The sequence below is a fragment of the Cydia pomonella genome, chromosome 27 (genome assembly GCF_033807575.1).
Source record: "Cydia pomonella isolate Wapato2018A chromosome 27, ilCydPomo1, whole genome shotgun sequence".
Classification (NCBI taxonomy): domain Eukaryota; kingdom Metazoa; phylum Arthropoda; class Insecta; order Lepidoptera; family Tortricidae; genus Cydia; species Cydia pomonella.
In genome coordinates this window covers 2,702,914-2,727,466 of record NC_084729.1, presented here as the reverse complement: position 1 = coordinate 2,727,466, position 24,553 = coordinate 2,702,914, and the positions used below count along the sequence as shown (strand labels likewise).

Sequence of the window (24,553 nt, the reverse complement as noted above, 5' to 3'; positions counted from 1 at the left end):
AACTGCATGACTTTCAAGTCTAGCTTAAATAGCGAAAAAGGCCAAGAAATGGTAAAATCGGTCAAAAGTAATATAAAATATATGTGGCAAGCTAAGAAATAAATTATTTCCATAAATTTGGTTGATTATTGATACCTAATAAGTATAAGTATGATAGTATAGGTAGATAATGAGAAGACATTTTTTTTTGTTCAAGATCTCAAAGAATTTATATTATTTTTATATAAAAACGTCTATGGGCAGAGCAGCTGACGTAGTGCCAATAATGTAAAATATCGTTGTTATTAATACAATTACTATAATTTGAACGTTTTTTTTTCCCGACTTCAGTCCCAAAATCCCGAAAAATTGATATCTTTTCCCGATAATAGCGCCTTTCGATCTGGCAACCCTACTCACAAACAAGTCACACTCCGGGTGTGCCTCGAGCACGGAGTTGAGTAGAGCATGATGATGATGATTGTCAATAAAAAAAATCTATCCTATGTCCTTCTGCGGGCCTCAAAGTATCTCCAAAGGTTCAGCGGTTTAAGCCTGAAGAGGCAAGAGACAGACAGACAGAAAGACACACAAATGCACACAAAGTTATCATCGCATTTATTTTATAATATTAGAAAAGTTGATATATAATGTTATAATATGTTCGTATTATTCGAGTGTATATTTATTGGCTAGAAATATTTACAATAACAATCAAATGGTACACAGATAATTACTATAACTAGCTTAAATCTAAAATAGGCCCTTGAGGCATTGTACCAAGGATACTGGCGGCATTTCCTCGTATCGAAATACTGATACGTTGTGCGAGGAAGCTCTTCGGTCACCAGTTACGTCCACCAGTTAGTGTATATTTATGTATCAACGGATAGTGTAAACGTCAAACTTTTAGGAAATTACGATCTATCAAAATAGCTGCCAAAACATAGCTTGGTCTAACTCTAGACCCCAATGAGTGACGTAAATTTAGGTAAATGAAACAATCGTCAGGGATTTGCCACACTGTGTTCTGCATTTTGCGTTCTGCGGTCTGCGGTCACGGTCAGGTCATTGCATACATTTCAATTTGACCTGACCTGACCGCAGACCGCAGAACGCATCCAGTGTGGCAAATCCTTCACCAGTTAGAGGGAAGAATAGCTTAGCTAGGCACTTTTTTTTACGAAATTTCCATTTCGGGAGTAAACGGATTCCACTAACTAAATCTTAACAAATCACTAAACTTTGACTTTGATGTCGATCGCATCAGCATAATAGCTATATTCAAGGCGTATTGCAAATTTGGAAAAAAATGGAAAACCTATTGACCTCGCTTTTCATTTTGTCAATAACATACTAAAAATCATGGAGAATGGAAATATTTAGAAGTGGAAAAACGTTTTCTCTTTTTTTATGGACGAATACGTGGTCTACTACCCTCTTAACAACATTGAGTTACAATAACTTTCATGAGAATATTCTTAAGAAAGTTTCCAGAATTTTTTTCATTAGTTTCCAGAAATTTTTTCACGGAATTTTCCAGAATTTTTGAGAATGGTCTACCAACGTTTTCGTAGCGCTACGCTCGTAGCCGATTCCAGCGTTTTCCCGCTTTGTAGAGGAAAGCGACTACGAACAGAGAACCCGCCGACCGGGTTCCCGGTACTCAATTTCTTCTTTCACGTTGCTAATTTTCGCATATAAATTCGTTAGCAAAAAATATTCTCAATAACAAAGCAAGACACATGGCTCTCAAATGCCTGGTTACGACAATACGCATTAGAAACAAAGCTAAACCAATATTGATACAATTTTCTACGCCTACGTACGTTATGGGCGAAATTTACTCAGTTGTTCTGAAACTATGTGTCGCGTCGGTTCATATTCCAACATGGAGTTTGCACTATTATTATCCGTAAGTAGAAAAATCCTTTGTTACAATAAATATTGTCTATAATACATTAAAGTACATTGTGGAACGCGGGGGTAAGTGAAATTTTGGAAACGAGGGAATTAAAGACCCGAGTTTGCAATATTTTTACCCCCGAAGTTACACACAATGTTTTTCATCACACTTGTGAAGAAAAAACTAAATTTTAAGCGAAATAATTCTTAAAAACGGTGACACAACAAACATTCGTCCGCCATTTTGTCATTTCTTGACAGGTTAGACATTTTTGTCTTAACAATTAATATGGCCTGCGGTGGCAGCCTGCGGCGGCATCATGGTTCCATTTTTATCACTTGTCACTATGCCCGTCACTTTCGCACTTACATACTTGTTAGAACGTGACAGGCATGGTGACAAATGATAAAGAGCCGACCATCTTAGCCCTACTGGGTGCGATATAGGTTAGGCATCGAAGATAGCTACTTAAAGCTTTTTTTATTTAACTAGTTATAGCTTTTTTTATAATCCATAACTCCAACGGGAATAATATAGGCCTTTGGCCTGCATGAAATAAGATTTTTCGAGCAAGTGTGATAAAGAAAAACTAACGTACTTATCTATAAAACAGAACTAAACAATAATACTATATTGTCTGTCCCTCACGGGCGCACGCGTATAGCACATCTATACGATCATACCATCTATATATTAATAGAAAATGTAAAATTAATTATAAAAACTTGAATTTTGTGTTAACCGCCTCTTAAGAACTTATTTGTGTCGAAGCCTACTCAAAGGCCCACTTTGTCGCTTCCCATAAGGACGAGATTTGTTTACATCTTTATACGAATAATCTGTCAAAGCGTCCTTATGGCAAGCGACAAAGTGAGACTTTTTCTTGAAACGACACATTTAGGGGTTCTTTACTCTAATTATACGGAATCATCGGTGCGCGAGCCCGACTCGCACTTGGCAGGTTTATTTTATATTTTGTTTATTAACCGTTAATATTGTTTGTTTCAGATCCTAAGTTTATCTCTGGCGCTCCCTAGTCAAGGTGTTTTACTTGTTAATATTTCTTTTAATTAATAGCCTCAAATGGGTCAAAAACTTTTTCACCACACGAACTGGTAAAGGCCCTCTTAATTGTTCAAAAACTAATGAGAAAGTTGCATTTTTACGATAAAAATAAAATAAAAATAAAGTTATAGTAATCATCTGTATATATCCATTATGTATATTGTTATTGTCAATAAATAGAGTGAATTGTTTAAAAAAAAAAAAATTAAAAAAAAAAGCATTTATTTCAGACAAACATGGTCCATATTTTGTTAGTAGAGATAAATGCAGAGAAGACCAGTGCCGATAATGCAACATGCAAATTTTTAGTTGTTTCCTTATGTTAGCTGGTAGAATTGACTTTTAAATGGTCATTTTGAATGATAACTTTTTAATTACGTTGATTTTATTTGGTTTGACTTTTTTAGTATTTCATATTTAGTATTTTCCTCGCGTTGGTGAGGTGAGGTGAACATTTTTGTGTTTCACTCGGTGGCAAAGTTTGTTTCACCCTTTTTAACTGCCTTGATATCCTCGCAACGCTCAAGATTCCAGTTGGCGAACCACTCGCTATACTCGGTACCAATATTACCACGAGCAGTTAAACAACAACTTTGCCGCCTTATAAAACAATTAAGTATTATGAGTTAGTAGTATGAGTTAAGATTACTTATAATTATAAAAAAAATCAAGCTTCAAACCTCATAATGCTTTAAAAAAATCTTCTTTCTTAATGATATTAATTCTTATGAGTTACGTAATAAAATATTGTAAAAAAAAATTATGCATCTTTCTTATTGAGATCATAAACTAAGATACACTTCATGACTAATATTATTACTTTATCCTTTAAGGCAATTAGGCACCTTCTGCTCCTTGTATGATAAAATCCTTAGAATTTGTGTTATAATGTCCATTAATATTTATTTATTTATTTAAAAAGGATATCCAAATCGTTTACTTCTCTAATGACCACAGAAAAAGTTTTCTCCAAAGTTTTTGATCCAAATTTATAACCATTCAATATATTTTTTACAAAACTCGTTGAGACTTTTCGTGAATTCTGAACAAAACAATCTCTGTACTCCAATTTGAGAAATCCTGTCAATAAAAGATACAAAAAAGTGAATAAATAAAACTTTGGTTATAATATCATTTAACCACTTATAATTTTTGCGTGCGTGCTTGTGTCGCCGCCGGTACGAAGTAACACAAAGTTTTTGCTGATTTATTAGACTGCGGCGAAATGAGCTGGATATTGTCTTATACATCAGACTACGGTGGTTAAAAGGTTAAAAATAAATATTTTTTCACCGACTTTAAAAGAAGGAGGTTATCAATTCGACCGTACTCTTTTTGTATGTACTTATGTTGCCTCAAGAGTTAACACTCTGTCATTTCTGAACCTATTCGAGAAAAAAATAATTGTTTGAAAGTTCCAAGAAATTTTTCGAGTTCCAAGTTGGTCCCATTTTTTTAAAACCCAGCTCTAATGATAGGATCAACGAGGAATTGAGGCAAATTGTCCTCAAATCTTATAGGCATATATTTTTAATGTTAAATTACAGTTTCAGATCCACCACGACGACCAAACTGCATCAAAATGTCACCAGAGAAAGAACAACAAATCGACCAGATAGTCGAAAAACTAGGACAATTCCTCAACAATTTGACCATAGAGCACGAACACTTCGACATCCGTCTCCTCAAGCTATCCATAGAGCAGCATGTCGAGGAAGAGGAGGAGAAAGAGATAGTGCTACAGCTCTCTGTCAACGACTGTCAATTGGTAGACGACGATCTAGAAGAGATTGATCATCACAGAGAAAAGGCGAAGCTAGAGAGAGAAAAAGAAGCGGAACTGAAAAAGGAACAGGAATCTGATACAAGTGAGAAACAAGATCATAATTTGAAAAAGGTACACGAAAATGATATTAAATCTGATACTGATAAAAAACAAGACCGTTTGAGTGAAAAAACCGAACAAAATAATAATAAAAACTCGCAAGCTCATGAAGAAGCAGAAAAAATAACCACGGAACAAGAAAAGGAAACAGTTAATAAACCCGAAGTCCGTGAAAAAAAAGATAATATTTTAAAGAATAATGGTATAGTAAAACAAGAAAACCAGGTCTGTGCTAACGCAGAAGCTAATAAACTAGAAGATGAAAAATTAAAGAATAAAAATAGACACCTAGAAAATGATGGCAAAGAAGAAGAACAATTAATTAATAATGACAAAGAAGTACGACCTGAGGTTACGTATTTAGATTTGGACGATAATGGACAGAAGATGGTGGAAGCTTTGGGCAGAAAGAAAAAGGATCCGATAATCGTTTACGTACAGAAGCGTAACTCAGGACAATCCGAGTACTGGTTTCTTAAAAGGAGATAGGGGTGTGTTTAAACCCATTCGAGGCAAAAACAAGTGATTGACAAAATAAAATATCGACATGTACCTATCGATATTATCAAAACGTTAGTTAGAGCAAAGAGAATTTGAAAAGGAAGTGGATTGTCAAAAAAAATTTGGAGCCAAAGTAAATTTACTGCCATCTTTCGATACAAGATTAAAACTTTTAGAACGCCATTTGACTTTGATCCGTATCCTTTCACTGATACGTGTTTACTTTACTTTACTTTATTGGGTAAACTTAAAAGAAATCGTACAATATCATGTGAACATGAACATTCACTAGAGCTACGTAGAAATCTAGGATTAGCATGCTTTATAGTAAGGTTTTGAGGTGTAAGATAGACAGTATTGGCCTCCCTAAAAATTTTCTAAAACTTTCTGTACCTGATGCGTACTGTAGTAGACGGAGGCGACTGCCCCTACTGACCATACTGCGCACGCGTACTCGTCTGCGCCTGCACTCCCCCGTACTGCGCGCAACTGCTCTCGCTAACTCCTTACTCACGGCACTACCAGAGTGTGATCTGTTTGCGACAGGGATAGGAAGGCTGATATCTGAGTGAAAGGGAGTGCTTGAAAGGATGCAAGATAGATATTCGTAGAAGTAAGTTAGTTTTTAGTTAATAAACAAGTAGTTTTTAAGTTATGAATCTACGTAAAGCTTTGGCGTAAGCTGTATTAATGTTATGATAACTTGATTCAAAAAATAAATGAAACATAAGTATACACAGCATGCTTTACAAATGAATTTAACAACATATCATAGCTACAGTGAAGTTGTTAAATATCAAAAAGTGGCGCCATCTAATAGATCGAAGGCTTTGGTTCGTTCGTTCGGCATCGTTTCGAGCGATAGCGCCGCAACCCTTGGGTTATGCCGGGTAAGATGGCGCTACTTTTTGACATTTAACAAATTTAATATATATCAGTGAAAGAATGAGGATCAAAGTCAAATGGCGTTCTAAAAGTTTTAATCATGTATCTAAATATAGCAGTAAATTTACTGTGGCTACAAAATTTTCTTTCTTTGGACCTATATTTCAAATTCTCTTTGGTTAGAGTTAGGTATCTATGCTATAGTATTTTGTGCAACAGGGACGTAATACGGGTTCTTAAAATGCAAGGGCCGAAGTTACAAAACGAAACGAAGTTGAGTTTCGTAAAGACAAGCCCGAGAATTTTAAGCACGCAATATTTTTTCTAAAACAGCAGCAAACACCTAAAATGATAAATAAAATCAATGTATTTATTGGTTTGTAAATCTTTGCCTACAATTCAGCATCAAAAAAATACAACAGTTGCATAATATTGTATGAATATTCCTAACAACACTGCTGTTGCGATCTTATAGACGGGCGCCGGGGCCCCACGTGCCGCGCTTCCTATGAGGTTCATTTCACTGGCAAATTTGGCTGGCTGGTTTTGAGTTTGGCACTGGCTGACTGGCTGGTAAATTGACAAATAAAAGTGCTGGAGCAGAAAAAACATTATTAAAGATAGCTAACGCGAAGTACAGGACACGTCTGCTAATTCTTTGGTAGATTTCTATGATTTTGGAACTGTATACTACATCTCTCGTTTTTATACATTTTGAATATAAAATACATGTACAGTCAAATTGATTTAATTTTCACCACACCAACTGGTAAAAGCCCTCTTGATTGTTCAAAGACTAACGAGAAAGATGCATTTTATCCACAAAGTAATCAGATGCAAACTTTGAGTTGTTTCCTTATGTTAGCTCGTAGAATTGACCTTTAAGTGGTGATTTTGAATGATATTTTTTTATGAAATGAACATATCATTTGGATTTAATTCGATTCGATTTTTTTGGTATTTTATAGTTACGTCAACGGCACGAATCATGGGACATTTAAGAGAAAATTTGGAGTATTTTTGATATTTCACCGACATGTGTAAAATTTCTACCGCTTTATGTTTTAAAAGTTGAATGTTCAATTAGTCCTTTATGATTTCTATGTATTTAATGAAAGCTACTGCAATTGGTTTCAATATTATTAAACAATTAAAATTATGTTTTTTTGCTCCAGTCATGTGATGTATGACGCCATTAATTTTCAAACTAACAAATATCAATGAAAAATTAAACTTAAGCAGCTCTATGGCTCTTGTTTATGGTAAAATGTAGCCAACGATTAAAAACTGACGGTAAATACTTGTTTTACAGGATTTGTCATCACATTACTGGTGCCTGTTCGATTATAGGGGTGTTTATTATAGTATTTTCCTCGCGTTGGTGTGGTGAAATTTTTTTTGTGTTCCACTCGGAGGCAAAGTTGGTTAACCCTCGTACCTTGAAACCCTCGCAACGCTCGTGGTTCAATTTTGGAATCATACGCTTGCTCGGGTATCAATATTAGCACGAGCGGTTCAACAACAACTTTGGCCCCTTGTAAAGAAATAACTATTTTGCACCATTTCGTACCTACAGAAATAAATCCTTGGCCGCAGTATCGATTTGTAACTTAAACGATTTACAGTCTTGAAACTTCTTGAACGGTACATCACATATGCTTTTCTGTTTATTGATATATGTAAAACTTATCGATAACAGATTTGTCGATGGTTCATTTTGTCAAGCCCTTTATTTGGCCACGAAAAGTCCTATGTCGGAATAGTATGGAAGGTAGAGGGTAGAGGCAAGGAACAGAAACTCCTTAGGCAGAATTGTTGCAGGTGTCCATCTGTTAGCTATAAATAATAGTTCCAAATCTCTCCTGAGTAGCGCTAGAGTAGCTAAGAACCTAGGCGTTATTGACGGAGTGAAGTGCGCTGTCTATGATTAGATTTTTTTCTCATGTATTCTAGGTATTGTAGCGCTACCTGTTTATGGTTTTTTGTCGGACACTTTTTGGTATATTGAGATTTTGTTCCTTGCCTCTACCTTCCATACGGAATAGGGAATATTACGCGAAACTCTGCGTAGGTGGCGCCACTTCCACAATCCATCACAATTTGAAAATCTACCGATCTAAACAAGAAAATCTAAATTTGGTTATTTAACCTCTCTATCACTCTTGCATATTCGGGCGATGAAGAGGCAGATAACTAAATTTCGATTTTCGCGTCTCCCGGTAGGCCCTTTGCAAACAAACCGCCTTGATGCATCAATGTCATATTTTATTATCTGTAATAACTTGACAAAAAAAAGATTAAGGCACAGTATGTATAAGTTACTCTATGGTTTATGAAAGGTGCTAGTGCTGCACTCTGGCGGCAGATCATTGCAGTAATACTCCCTATTGATAATTATAATTAAAGGTCAAAAGTTCAAGATAACTTAGGTTAAAATAAAGTATATTAACTGAAATATTGATATTCTTATTTATCCCTATACAGCTGTAAGTCTAGCGATTATTTATTTTTTTAATTTTTTTTTTAATACTATTCGATGGCAAACAAGCATACGGCCTGCCTGATGGTAAGCAGTCTCCGTAGCCTATGTACGCCTGCAACTCCAGAGGAGTTACATGCGCGTTGCCGACCCTAACCCCACCCCCCTCGTTGAGCTCTCTGGCAACCTTACTCACCGGCAGGAACACAACACTATGAGTAGGGTCTAGTGTTATTTGGCTGCGGTTTTCTGTAAGGTGGAGGTACTTCCCCAGTTGGGCTCTGCTCTAGATCTGGAATGACATTCGCTGTGCTGTGCCCTACCACACAAGGCGAGATGACATTCACATTGCCCATACCTCTCTTTTGGACGTAGTTTAAGGACATACCCGGGTCCAAAATCTAAATTATCTTTGGTGGCTTTCCCTGTTTTCCAAACCGAATAATAAACGAATTAATTATTTTTTTCTACCCGTCGGCTGTAATGGTTGAATTATGATTTCGTATACCAAACTGTAATTGCGTACTCTTCATGTATGGGCGCCCAACACAACTATAATATTCATAAGCAAACGCTGTAGTCAACAATAATAAAATTGACCAATTACGTGGCGCTGCGGGGAAGACACTTGTATACGCTTCATAAGTATCTACCATTATGTAACAGTCTACCATTTTGTTAACAAAAAGTGTATAGTTATAGAACAACTAAGATTGTAAAAAGATATACCTACTTTTGAATATGAATTTTAGAAATTTATCTATATTTGGAAAAGTTATGCGGGATGTCAGATACTTTTGGCGCGTTGTTTCATCCGCAACTATTGATGCTGACTGTACTACTGAGATATTTACCTAATTTTCTTTAATTATTTAGGTTTTAAGTAGAAAAGGTATTATTTTAGATGACTCCTAGAAAAAGTATTGTAAGTATATACAACAATTACATAATCAAGCACTACAGCGTATCGAAATGAATATTATAGTTGAGTGGGAGCCCATACATGAAAAGAACGCAATTATAGTTTGCTATACGACATCTTAATCCAACCATTACAGTCGACCAGTAGAAAACATACTATTTAAGCACATAATATAACGGTCTATGATAATGTGGCGCTTAGATGATATTTACTTAAAGCCTGTCAAGTCATACAAGCCCTTTATAATCGTTTGTCCTTATCCATCAATTTGAAATTGGCGTTTGTTTCTCTATTTGCGTGTCTATGCTACTTAACAAGCTAATGAAATTTAAACAGTTAAAACCGACCATCTAACACAAAATTATTGGTCCTCAACTGTGCGTTCCTCCAGAAACTTCCTGCCTCGCACAGCTAAACTATGGAATGAACTGTCGCCTGCGGTATTCCGGACCGATACGACCTTCAAGAAAAGAGCGCACTCCTATCTTAAAGCCGGCAACGCACTTACTTACTGGTGTTGCAGGTGTCCATGGGTGGTGGTAATCGCTTACCATCAGGTGATCCGTCTGCTCGTTTGCCTCCTGTATCATAAAAAATAAACAAGAGCATGTCGGGCCACGCTCAGTGTAGGGTTCCGTAGTTACTCTTCCGTCACAATAAGCTAAACTGGAGCTTAAAGTATAGTAAATTGTTAACCAAGGGATGAAACGGTACCTTTCACACGCGTTAAACAAATAGGCAAATTTGCATAATCAGTACCTAATTAAAGTGTCTTTTTACTATGGGAGCAACTTTTTGCGATAACTCAAAAACAGCTAAACTGATCATGTCCGCTATAGTTTTCATTTAATGTCTTTCTTAAGCTCTACTTCCACGATTTTTTTTATATTTTTTGGACCTATGGTTCAAAAGTTAGAGGGGGGGACACATTTTTTTTATCTTTCGGAGCGATTATCTCCGAATCTATTCACTTTATCAAAAAATGTTTGTTGAAGACCCCTATTAGTTTTGAAAGACCTTTCCAACGATACCCCACACTGCAGGGTTGAAGCAAAAAAAAAAATTACCCCCACTTTACATGTAGGGGAGGTACCCTCAAAAAAATTAAATATTTATATTTTATTGTACGACTTTGTCGGGTTTATTGATTTATATATCCATGCCGAATTTCAGCTTTCTAGCACTAACGACCACGGAGCAAAGCCTCGGACAGACAGACAGACAGACGGACATGGCGAAACTATAAGGGTTCCTAGTTGACTACGGAACCCTAAAAACGAAGACAACGCCGAAAATGTGCGAAAATATGCTCACATTTGCCTGCTGTTAGTGGTGGACATATGTCCGACATTATGTTCCACATGTATTTGCCAACCCTGAATAATATGCTTTTTTAAACAATACTAGACGACCAGTTTGGCCTAGTGGGTAGTGACCCTGCCTACGAAGCCGATGGTCCCGGGTTCAAATCCTGGTAAGGGCATTTATTCGTGTGATGAGCATGGATATTTGTTCCTGAGTCATGGGTGTTTTCTATGTATTTAAGTATTTATAAATATTTATATATTATATATATCGTTGTCTAAGTATCCTCAACACAAGCCTTATTGAGCTTACTGTGGGACTTAGTAAATTTGTGTAGCAATGTCCTATAATATTTATTTATTACTTAATAATCTTTGAACTTAATATACCTAGTTAAAATTTAAAAACAAAATGTATACTTACCCTGTATATTATGCATACGAAAGGTAAGATTTTGAACTGTTTGAACAAAAGTCTACCACTACTACTGTAGTAGTAATTAGACGAATAAATCTCTTTTGAAGTTTGAATGCCCTTTTCAACATCTACAGAGTTACCCCATAGGATGAGGCCATAGTTCAGAATGGATGCTACATATCCAGTATTTTACGGGTTGTCCCGTATTTAAGGCACGAATTTTTCATTTTTTCCGTAATTTAGCGAAACCAATACGGGACAGTACATTGTCCAGTAATTTTATGATTCAAAGATTCAATGGATTTTCCCGCACACAGCGGGGAACACTTTAATATTAATTATTGTTTTAAGGATATTTCATTGGAAAGGCAGAATTTATGTTATTAAGTAAATACCTAAATTCACATTCTCTTATCCAAATATGTAATTACAAATTGTTGATTTATGATTGTTTTAAGGGTAATTCATAAAGAAAAACAAATTTTGTATAGGTTATTGTATATATAGAAAGACAGAATACTCTTTATTGGCACACCTCAATAAAAGACCCAGCAAACAAAAAAAAATTACAACACAACAATTAGCAAAAATTATTGTATAGGTTATTTGGTTGATTATTTCACATTTTTCTTTCCATATTCTATAAAAAAATGTGTTTTTAAATATTTAACATTGTATTCCAAAGTCTTGGACAAAAGTTGCTCAAAATATGTCCCATAGGTCTTGTATAGGTAGGCGAAGTTAGAGCATTGGGACATATTCAAACAAAAAGTTTACACAAAGTTTTTTTAGTACTAGTAGTACTCGTAGTTGTTGGCGCGGTTTCAGAATACTATATTTTACGCGCGTCGGTCGTTTCGGGGGTAAAGTCGCCATCAGATATATCAGGGCGGACGAGGCGCTCAAAAGTATCTGAATATGAACTCTAGCGCCTTGACAATAGAGGCGTGTTCAGATATTTATGAGCACCTTGGCCGCTCCGATATATCTGATGTACGAGCTTATAAGCGCGTTACATTTCCCTGCATTTGGTCTATACGAGCTTACACGCTTGTACGCGTACGCTCGCATAAAACGCTAGTCTGTGACCGCCCTTATGTCAGTCGTACAGTCGTATAAAAATCAGTTTGCCACATGTAAAAATAAAGTTTTATCGAGGTTTGAATGTCAGTTTTATCCCTACTCACCCCATTTTACGGTATATTTAGTTGTGTGGACCCGGGTAAGTATATCCTTAAACTACGTCCAAAACAGAGGTAAAGACCGACCAGAAATATATGATCATTGTCAAGAAGGCGCTGTTATTTTCATGTATAGAGTGACAGTTCATGTTTAGTATGAAATTTTTAGTTCCCATGAAATTCCGCAATATGGTGCGTGATTATATATTACTGGTCAGGCTTTATGCGCACTGTGAATGTCATCTCGCTTCGTGTGGTAGGGCACAGCACAGCGGATGTCATTCCAGACCTAGAGCAGAGCCCGACTGGGGAAATATCTCCTTACAGAAAACCGCAGCCAAATAACATTAGACACTACTCATGCTGCTGCACCAGCCTACTCCGCTGAACGCGCCTCGGAGCACTTGAGGGTCTTTCAGCTCGAAACCTCTTCAGGCGGGTGATGGAATTCCCGGCCCTAACACTCCGCAATGTAAACCCTCGTTAAGCTCTGGCAACCTTACTCACCGGCAGGAACACAACACTATGAGTAGGGTCTAGTGTTATTTAGCTGCGGTTTTCTGTAAGGTGGAGGTACTTCCCCAGTTGGGCTCTGCTCTAGATCTGGAATGATATCCGCTGTGCTGTGCCCTACCACACTAAGCTAGATGACATTCACAATGCCCATACCTCTCTTGTGGACGTAGTTTAAGGACGTACCCGGGTCCCATTTTTATGAAATGCCATGTTTTAATTTACCCTAATTGGTGACCCTGCCTACAAACACGAGGCCCCAGGTTCGAATCCTGGTAATGGCATTTATTTGTGTGTTTATTACAAATAAGTATTTGACGACCGGTCTAGCCTAGCGGGTATATAGTAGGTAGTTACTATATACCCACTAGGCTAGACCGGTCGTCAAATACTGACTTATGGGAGACACGGAATCATGGCTAAGTATCCAGTCTCAAAAGCTGTAATAGTTTTGCGTGCAGTGTCCCGGAGAGGCATATAGCGCTGTTGTTTCTAGCTGTTTAACCTTATGTATTAATGTTTGTTATGTTTTAGTTATTTTGATGATGACATTGACATATTAAATACATAGTAGTTATGTATTCTGTAGAACTAGTTTTAAGATTGTTAGCTTAACAGTCTCTTGACGTGAAACATGTATTTCATACAATTTTTTATTTTTTTTATTCTTTGACATTTGGAGAACCTTTACACCTCCAAATCTTATTATTGTGTATTATTATTTTTCTCAGACCGTGGGGACCTTATACATCTCCAAACTTAATGTATTAACCGTGGAGACTATACGTCTCTGTCATATTGTATAATATACTTGACTTGGTACATACTAGTTATGTACAGAATGTAGCATTAGTTTATGAGACTGCTAGTTTAACAGTCCAGACGCGGTTTATTTATTTAGTATAATTTTTATTTTGACACTTGGAGAGACTTTACACCTCCAAATTTTATTAGTATTAGTACTCTGACATTGGGGACCTTTTACATCTCCAGATTTAATGTGTTTTTAACCATAGAGACTATACATCTCTATTGTATTGTAGTAATTATTTATTTTAAGATTATTATAATGTAATGTTTACCCAGGTATTGGCTGTTGTATTTATAAATGTTGTTATGTATTTTTCATGTCACTATATGATGTTACTATAAATGTTGTATTGACTTGTAAAAGAGCCCTTGAGGCCTACTTGCAGAATAAATTTTTGAATTTTGAAATTTTTGAATTTTGAATTTTGACTGATGATAATATGAGGCCGATGGTTTCGAATCCCGGTAAGGTGTGTGATGAATATACTTATAGATATTTATTCCTGAATTTGGATGGATGTTTTCTATGTCTATAAGTTTATATTTTGTTGTTGTTCTACGGAGGTGAAAATAACCCTGTTCAAAACGTATTGTCAACACGTGCAACCTGTGGAGTAACTACACCAAAAAAGCCTACAATGCTCTGCACATCTAGTACAATAACGGCTTCAGCAGGTTGTTGGGGCTGCTCTGGCGCTGCAGCGAGTGCAGCGCGTCAAGAATGTTCGCTGCGTGGAGAACAGACTGCTTCCAAGCCGTGCTGCGTAAGCGGGTGGCGTCCCTGGGCGAGCGCGTGCGGGGCAGTACCAACACTCTCCTGAAGGTGATCGCTGAGAGGATGGACAGCCTTATTCACTGGATGTCTTTACATGTGCATTTCTAATTGTAATTACACTGGCACCGTCCCACCTCCAACGGACTAATGTAAAAGCGGGCGCAGCGGCGGAAAGCGCCGAAATTTTGAAACGTAATAAATATAAGAGCCTCGGTAGAGAGTACCAATTTGTACCATTTGGCGTTGAAACTCTAGGTCCATGGGGTCCCAGCGCGCACAAGGTTTTTGGAGAAATCGCGAAACGTCTGGTTGGCGTAACTGGTGATCGGAGAGCTGGCGGCTTCCTCGCACAACGTATCAGTATTGCGATACAACGAGGAAATGCCGCCAGCATCCTTGGTACAATGCCGCTAGGGCCTATTTTAGAATTTTAAATATAAGCTAGTTATATAGTAATCATTTGTATATATCCATTATGTATATTGTTACTGTAAATAAATATGTAATAATTGTAATTATATTTTCCACACATTAAATAAGTTATTACCAACATAATATGGATGTATTTTCATTTATTTATTTATATAAATAGCTAGATCGATTTGTGTGAGATGTCCCCTAATATTTATTTATTTATTTGTGACCGCGGCCGACAAAACGTCCCACATTGTCGCTTGCCATTAGAATGCCTTTACAGGTTATTCGTATAAAGATACAAGCAAATGTCGTCCTTATGGCAAGCGACAAAGTGAGACGTTTTGTCGGCCGCAGTCACATTTGTTCCGGAGTTATGGATGTTTTGATATATAAAAAATTAACTTACTATTTATATGTATATATCGTCGTCTAGTAGGTCTGTTTTTATAAGATTGTCTATAATATTTAATATCTGGGAGACCGAGCTTATGCCAGCTCTTCGGTCACCATACTTATGTCAACCAGATGTTTCGCGATTTCTGCCAGAAAAGCTATTCATCTATTTATTTCAAACAGTTTTGTAAAGTTTTTACCATCAAAGGATACCTATATACTCCGTTTTCCGTGTGGTGTCCGACTTAAGAATAGCACCACCCCAGAACGAGGGTGTCGTAAGAGGCGACTAAGTTCACGAAGGAAGCCGTCATCTTACGCTTCGTCACAGGGGAGATAAGCCTCTTAGCATTGGGTTGCAACTTATCTAGCAGAAAGAAAGCTCCAAAATCAAACCCGGGACGGAGTCCCCGTTAGGCGTGAGTAGGGTCCAACCTGAAATCTGCGGTAGACTCCTGCAGCCAACCTGGCTCCACACGTATTCGCTTGCCTTTCCTGTGGGTCCGGCCAGTGAGGTCGAGAGGGTGGCGCAGGTGCTGGGCATCCCTGCGTTTTCCTTAACTCCGTCCCAGGCGGTGCAATGTCTCTGGACATTGCACCATAGATCGTCTGAAATAGACGCTAAGGCCAGTAGTATATACTTATTCTTGTTATTTTCCGAACTACGTCACTTCCAAGATAAACACAGTTCAACATGTTTGTTCCAATCATTGTGCAAGAACAATGCAGTATTTGTCCATATTATGCGTAGTCTATTAATCAATTTAATCTTTTGTTAAAAACTATACATTTGACGAAACAGTTGATTAAATACAATATATAATAATGGGTCGTTCCAGAAATAAGATTCAATTAAAAATGTATGTTTGTATGATTGTATATTAATTAAAATTTAGAAATGTATGATTTATGAAGAATGAAGTAAGTATTAAATACATTTTAATAATTTTAGTTTAGATTCGTTTTATATTAGCAATGTGCTAAAGAATTTTTGAAAATTTCAAAGTACATACATACATATAATCACGCCTATGTCCCGGAGGGGTAGGCAGAGACCACAAAGTCTCCATGAAATATAAAAAAAAAAAAAAAAATCATTATTGCATGGCTCTAATGGCCGATATTATTAGTAAAGCATACCTTTAAAAGAAAATAGAAATATGAACAAATAAATGGAACAAGCATGCATTGTTTTAACCTCCTAAGACCCTGAGTACAAATTTTTGTACATATTCCAAAATCTATTTTGAACTTTTATTATGTACTTAACTAAGGGTTCGTTGGCTCTATATAAGCTCTCTTCATATGCCGTTTCCACATATCTTTGAACCGCAAGAATTGGCCGCCTTGTTTGCGCTTTCCATCTTGCAGTTCGCAGTAGAAGATGCGTTTCGCGACTCGGTCTTGGGACATGCGGGAGACGTGACCGCACCATCGTAGCTGTCGTCTCATTAGGTAGGCCTCTATTCCAGCGACATCGGCACGCCTAAGGATCTCCGTGTTTCTAACACGGTCAGACCAATGGACGCCCATAATTTCGCGAAGGCATCTCAGATGGAAGCTGTCTAATGAGCGAATATGCTTACGCTTACGCTTACTGTTAAGCAACATAATTATAAGCATAATAGTTATTATAGATTTTGCAATTTCGCACGTCATGTCATGTACTTTACGCAGTTTCTACCTGTGGAAACTTGTAATTGGCTTACCTACTGTTTTTATTTCGAAACATATTTTGTTACTTTAGCTGTAAGTTTTCCTAAGAAATAAGATAAATAAATAAAATATTATTTAACTAGCTTTTCGGTGAAGGAAAACATCGTGAGGAAACCTGCATACATCTGCGAAGAAATTCAAAGGTGTATGTGAAGTCCCCAATCCGCATTGGGCTAGCGTGGGGACTATAGCCCGAGCCCTCTCGCGCATGAGAGGAGGCCTGTGCCCAGCAGTGGGACGTATATAGGCTGAATTATTATAATTATTATTTTAGATTCATAGGGACCGTGCGCGTTGGAGGGTCTGCCATCTTGTGGTCTGAATCGGAACCATAAACAGGCACATTTACACGTCAAGTGTTTTCTTGTGCATAGTAGGTTCTGCCATCTTGTGGGCTACATCGGAACAATAAACATCACATTTACGCTTCGCGTCAAAAATCTGACAGCTCCTGTGCTGCCTCCTACAGTTCATGCACGCTCCCTATAGAGACTAGAACCATATTAATTCATGTCATCCACGACGCCCAATTTGTGAAATTTAACCTTTACTAACATGACATTACGCCTCAATCTCTCTGTTTAACCTAAAGGTTGACTGGTAGAAAATGCCTCATGGCATTAAGTCTGCCCTTTGTACTATAAGGTTTTCTTTTGTGCAATAAAGATTAAATAAATACATAAAAATTCTAGCTAAGGCACGCGTCTTCGTCAATGTTAGGGTTAAATTAGGTAGTAGGCAATTTTTTTTTAAATGGTTCATGTCTCCCACCTAGTCAAGTACCCCTCCCCCTTACATTATCGGTTTCCTCTGATCATGTTATAAAATGGTCTTCATCTGCAGTTGCACCACACCAAATGTACGTGACGCTATTTTTTGACACTTCTGTACCCCTAGTGTAAATTTAGTCGATAGCGAAACGTGACGTACGCGTTTGCGTTAAGTCTCATTTTGTATGGGTTTTTGAACAGCGCGCCAAGCGGGACGTTTTGGAAAGTCAAAATCTCATAAAAAATGACACTTAACGCAAACGCGTACGTCACGTTTCGCTGTCGAAAATATTTACACTAGGGGTACAGTACCCATAGTGTAAATTTATTCGATAGCGAGATTTGACGTACGCGTTTGCGTTAAGTCTCATTTTGCATGGGATTCTGAGTTCCCAAAACGTCCCGCTTGGCGCGCTGTTTCTAAATCCCGTACAATGAGACTTAACGCAAACGCGTACTTTACGTCACAATATCGAATAAATGTACACTAGGGGTTTTGATAGCTAAGCTATTATTTAGCATGATAATGTTTGATTAAGAGCCCCCAGCAAGCTCGGCTGAATTTCACCTCAACGGAGGGAGTTTCGTTCTCATTTCAAAATTACGTGCTGTTGGATTGTAATGAAACTTTGCACATATGACGAGGTCCTGTCCTATAATTAGTTTATAATTATAGCTGCAGTTTATAAATCAAACGAAATATGTTAACGGCACCAATCATGGGACATTTAAGAGAAAATTTGGAGTATTTTTAATATTTCACCGACATCTGTAATATTTCTACCGCTTTATGCTTTCAAAGTTGAATGTCCAATTCGTCCTTTATGTTTTCTATGTATTTAATGAAAGCTAATGCAATTGGTTTCAATATTATTAACCAATTAAAACAATGTTTTTTTTGCTCCAGGAACTCTGTATTAAAACAAGGCAAACCAATGTGTTTGGGGTTAGAATTGTCTCTAACAAGTTGCCTGTGGAAAAAAAGTACAGTCAGCGATAAAAGCTTGTACCAAAAATGAATTTTTTGCCAAAAACTTATTACAAGCATTTATTTAACTTGCCCTTTTACTATATAAGTTTGTTAGTTAGAATTGTTAGAAATCTTGAAAGCACGCATTTTCGAAGCTGTGATGTTTCCGTAATTGGGAATTTGTTGTTGTTTCCATAATTTTCTGCATTGAAAATTTTCGTAATGTTCTCATATTTTCGATTTTGTGGGTAACGAAATTTTCCGTTCCCAAATTGAAAATTTCCTTAATTTCCTTTTGTAAGGTAGGTAAGCAGTTCCACAATCTCACCTGATGGAAAGTGCCGATGCAGTCTAGGATGGAACATGCTTACCTAAAAGAGTCTATTCACTCTCGATTTAAAAAGATCCAAGTTATAGGGGACTGGGAATTGATTTGCAGGAAGTGAATTCCACTCCTTAGCCGTTCGCATGATGAAGCTGGATGCGTAGCGTTTAGTGCGAATCAGCGGCAGATTAACGACGTAAGGGTGAAACACAAATTCGCGTCTAGTCCCACGGGAGCAGAACAGAGATGAGGAGATTAGATTATGTAATCCCATCGCACACTCCCCGAAATATATCCAGGAATACCTATAAACAGGCTAACTTTCTACGGTGTTCTAAGCTCTGCAGTCTATAGATATTCCTGATATTTCCGACAACTTTTTGGAAACTTGCACATATGTATGCGTGGTGCGGTATATCGGACGGAGGTAAGGAGTCACGAGCATATTCAGTATATTTGTTTTCCCATTATCAATAACATTACTATACCTATAACCAAGAACAATGAAAATTTGAACAGTTGACAGCCGAAATTATTTATTACCCTCCGCAGTTCACACTGTTTGCTCATGCTGGTTTTCGGAGTATATAAGCCACGGATTTTCAGGAGGTAATCATAGTCGCCTAGGCTTCAGTCTTATATTCGGAAGATAAAGACTGCAAGATGCGTTGGCTTTCTATTGGGCTACTGGTGTGTGCCCTCAGTGTAAGTACTCTCTTTTTCTCACTGGCTGTTGTATTTATTATTTATTAATGTTGCTATAGCGCCAATTACATCCAAATAACTCGATTTCGGGCCCGAAATAAGTCCCGATTTCGGGCGTGATAATAGTTTTCGTTTCACGGAATATCAGCACATTGTTGACAATATTTGAAATGAAAAAAATACTGTTCAATGTTTGATATTTTTGCATATGAACCATTTTTTTACATTTCAAATATTGTAAACGATTTGCAATTTGATTTGAAAATATTATTTCTCGGGCCCGAAATCGGGTCTGATATCAGCCCTGATAAAGTGTAATTGGCAGTTATGTATTTTTCATAACACTATATGATGTTACTATAAATGTTGTATTCAATTCAATTCAATTTATTTTTATTTCGGACCGCGTAGCCAACGTACAATCGTTCACGCTCCGTAGCGTATCGTAACTATCTCTCTCTATCACTCTTCCATATTAGTGCGACTATGACAGTTGCGTTTCGTTCGCCACGGAGTGTGAACGATATGCACGTTGGCTACGAGACCTGTATCGTTATACGCGCCACCAGCATGTGCATTCGAGGCACGAGCCACCGCTTTAAGTCCGCTGCCAGGTGGCTTGAGTTCGAAGACGGTGCCGCCCATCCACAAATGGATTGAATGAAACCCCCTTTCTACCCTAAAATTTTTCAATATGTATTTAAGCCTTATTTATTATAATGTAATATGTATGCTAATTAAAATAAATAGATACTTTATAGTCAAAGAATAGGTGTCACAAACATTATGAAGCCTACTTTTATATCCTGTTAATATGTTGTTACAGATCCTGAGTGTACAAGCGGCACCGAAAGACAAATGGGATGACGAATCCGGTAAGTCGATAATGGGTTAACTAACCCTTTACCCGTCCAAACCACAAAGCACACCTAGCACGACACGATACCTTTTACCATCGATACATATGATAAGAACGCGCGACAGAAATATGATAAAAATGAAATAAAATAAGTATTTATCATCAGGTTTTAACCATTGGTAACATTTTAAATTATTTTTAACACGCTTTTATTAGGTCGACCTGTATGTAACTAACTATGTAATGGAATCTAAGGTAACTAATTTAACCATCTTCCAAGGATCGTAGCGTCATAACAATTGGCAGCTGTATGTAGTTCTGATGACAATACAATAATATGGTACTGTCAAACTGATCTGATGATGGAGCCGGAAGATATGAACTGGAACTTCATGATGGAACATCGTATCATAGCTGTGTTTGGATTTGTTAGAAAAGTCTTGTAATGAACTTTGACCACGATTAGGTGTCTAGGTCTGATGATGAAGCCGGAAGATAGGGCATTGTGGACATTCCATGATAGAATATCGTATCATAGTCGTGTTTGCACTTCTCGAGCATTTTTAAAAGCGTGTTTATCTAGTGTTTTTTAAACTATTAAGTTATTTAACTAACAGAAACGTCTGCGAACGATGCTATTAAGCTTAGAATAATTTTAAAATGGAAAAATTACTGCCTTGGCTGAGACTTGAACTCACGGCCTCTGGATTTTTCCATTTTCAAATTTATTCTAAGCTTGGTAACATTTTACCATAGACACGAGCCATAAGAGCTACTTAAGTTTGATATTTCACTGATTTTCTTTTGTTTTACAATTAATGGCGCCATACATCCCATGACTGCACCAAAAAAAACATAGTTTTTTTTTTGTTAATAATATTGAAACCAATTGCAGATTCTTTCATTAAATACATTGAAAACATAAAGGACGAATAGGAGATTCAACTTTTACAGGTGTCGGTGAAATATCAAAAATACTCCAATTTTTTTCTTAAATGTGCCATTAATCTATACATTTATTTACGTAACATTCACTACTCATATAGTCATATCACACAGACATACCTACACATTATACATATATAGATCGTGTCATTCACGAAGACGCGTGCCGTGAGTCGTAATATCATGTTTTTAAAGGTTACATTTGACAAATCTGCGCGTCATCGTGGATGACACGAAGTAACTGTCGATATTATCGCGTGATAATGATACGATATAGCCGTTACCACTATTGAGAGGTGTTAGTGATGCTCTATCATGTCGCTTTTATGTCGATAGCCGCCACCATTTTGTCGCCAAACATCGTGTCAAAAAATACCGCCTTAGTTTTACGTCACGTAAAGTAAAAGTAATAATATGCACCCTATTTTCGGCACATTTACTTGGGGCTGAATTCTCAGGGCAACAATACTATAGAGGCGACAAGGGCGGGGGGGGGAGGTGTGGAGATGACCGAACGAGATGATCTTATGGAACTTTCAGTAGAAGTAGAAGAGATACGCTGACCCACTGACTGTGCAAGTGCTATTTTAAACGTCAATCTTTTATGAAATTATGACGTTTAAATAACACTTGCACAGTCTGGGCTATCAAAATCGCTGCCAACTTAGCTTGGTCCAACGCAAGACGTATTGTTCTTAACTTGTTACCCACCGGTGCTCGGTGGGCAACAATGAACCCGACTGAATTACGTAGGTTGTTTTCGATATGTTGTCAGGAATGTAAAAACTTGTTTTTAATTTCGTCGCTTTGCATGTTCTGTCAACTCTATAGTATACTTTGCTTTGAGGTGTCAATTCATTTGATCGATGTTTGGCTATCACCAGAGATCGGACAAATTTGCGTCATTGCGCGCAATAATGTGGACATGAGTCCAAAATTAATCAAATATATAATCATTTAATTAATTTCTTACTTGACTTAAATTTTAATTCCTAGTCAATAAATACAAAAGTTGTGGGCGATAACCTCAAAATCGGGATAAACTAAACAAAGAACAGAAAATAAACTCTGAATTATACTGGAATAATAATATTCCTATAAAACTACTTAAGTTTGCCCCATTACCATCAGTGGAGTGCGAGCGGAGTTTTTCAGCACTTAAGTATCTTTTTGATGTAAAAAGACTAACTGCAGAAAATTTGGAAAAAATACTGATTATTTTCTTTAATAAATCTATACTTTAACAAACTTTTGTATTTATAGACTAAGAATTAAAATTTAAGTCAAGTAAGAAATTAATTAAATGATTACATATTTGATTAATTTTGGAGTCATGTCCACATTATTGCGAGCAATGACGCAAATTTGTCCGATCTCTGGCTATCACACAACATAAGGCACTTTTTTCCAAGATTACATAAGATACCTACTACATAGTTCAGACTATATAACAGAACACTAATAAAATTCTTTATTAGTTCGGTTTTTGTGCGCTTAAATAAAAATCCGCTGTTTTTTAAAATACAGTCTTAATTTGATAAAAGTACTGCATTTTATAATTATTATCGATTAGACATGATACCAAATTTAAAATGTAATTCAATACCTGTACTAAGCCTAAATTCATTTCCAAGTATTGATTACATTAGCTCTTAATGAAAAGGACCAGCAAAATACCTTAATACCGTAAGGTCGAGTGACATTGACCCAACAAAGGGTAACTTTGGCCCCACTTGAGTAGCACATACAGTAACATCTAATAAAAATGTTAATGGACAAATAAAACTAACTATATGATAAAATTATGATATCATTTCAATGCAACAATTAACCCTTTGAACTCCAAGAACACCTAAAGTCGTTACTAGTCGTGCCCACAGCGCCAAGGACAACTATAGGTGTCATGGCGGACGCTGTCAAAGTAACCTTCACACTTTCGAGTAAAGATTACATTTGCCCTTGCGCCCGGGAGCTTGGCGTTTGAGTGATATTTGTGTTTATGAAATAAAGCGTTCAAACCAGCACCAAAATTAGTCCAATTGGCCAAAGTTACCTTCCAGGGCAAATATAACCCGACTTTACGGTCCCTCTGTGTTCTTTGTATGTAGTATATTGTTGAAAAAAGTGTTATTAATCATTATTTAAAAACATTCTACTCCATCAGCCATTACCCAATCCTCTTCATCATCCTCCTTCAAAAGTTCATCGAGCGAAGAATCGTCCTCGTCTTCTGAAGTTACCTTCCAGGGCAAATATAACCCGACTTTACGGTCCCTCTGTGTTCTTTGTATGTAGTATATTGTTGAAAAAAGTGTTATTAATCATTATTTAAAAACATTCTACTCCATCAGCCATTACCCAATCCTCTTCATCATCCTCCTTCAAAAGTTCATCGAGCGAAGAATCGTCCTCGTCTTCTGAAAGTAAGTTTAAATTAATTCTATTTGATGAGTTAATATTTTATTTACAATAACAATATACATAATGGATATATGTATACAGAGGATTACTCTTAAGTTAAATCTAAAATAGGCCCTTGAAGCATTACCAAGGATGCAGGCGGCATTTCCTCGTTGTATCGCAATGCTGTACGTTGTGCGACGAAGCAGCCAGCCCTTCTGTCAACATTACGTCAACCAGTTACTTCGCGATCTCCGCAAAAAACTTGTACGCGCTGGAACCCCGTGGACCTAGAGTTTCAATGCTGTTTGCGAGAAAATTATTTGGCCTTCCTATGGAGGATTGGCCGACTTGAACAATCTGTCGCATAGATTATTTTTTTTCGCGCCAAAAAAAAAAACAATCTTGCAGGTGACTAAATAAATACCCT

At 37.0% G+C, this 24,553-nt stretch overlaps 1 protein-coding gene and 1 long non-coding RNA gene across 2 annotated transcripts; both read left to right on the top strand.

The window, feature by feature from the left end:
* The first annotated feature begins 2,713 nt into the window (after window positions 1-2,713).
* LOC133532791 (reticulocyte-binding protein homolog 2a-like) lies at window positions 2,714-5,807 on the top strand. The gene is made up of 2 exons (XM_061871642.1): window positions 2,714-2,927; window positions 4,498-5,807. Exon 2 carries the CDS (start codon window positions 4,533-4,535, stop codon window positions 5,322-5,324), a length of 792 nt encoding a protein of 263 aa, XP_061727626.1. The 5' UTR covers window positions 2,714-2,927; window positions 4,498-4,532; the 3' UTR covers window positions 5,325-5,807.
* A 14,011-nt stretch (window positions 5,808-19,818) lies between these two features.
* On the top strand, window positions 19,819-23,958 carry LOC133532617 (uncharacterized). The gene is made up of 3 exons (XR_009801729.1): window positions 19,819-19,919; window positions 20,746-20,794; window positions 23,888-23,958. It is a non-coding gene; the product is annotated as an uncharacterized LOC133532617 (long non-coding RNA).
* The last annotated feature ends 595 nt before the right edge of the window (window positions 23,959-24,553 follow it).

Bases quoted from the DNA above. Each gene is read 5' to 3' on its own strand.
- LOC133532791 (XM_061871642.1), top strand. From the start codon at position 4,533: ATGTCACCAGAGAAAGAACAACAAATCGACCAGATAGTCGAAAAACTA.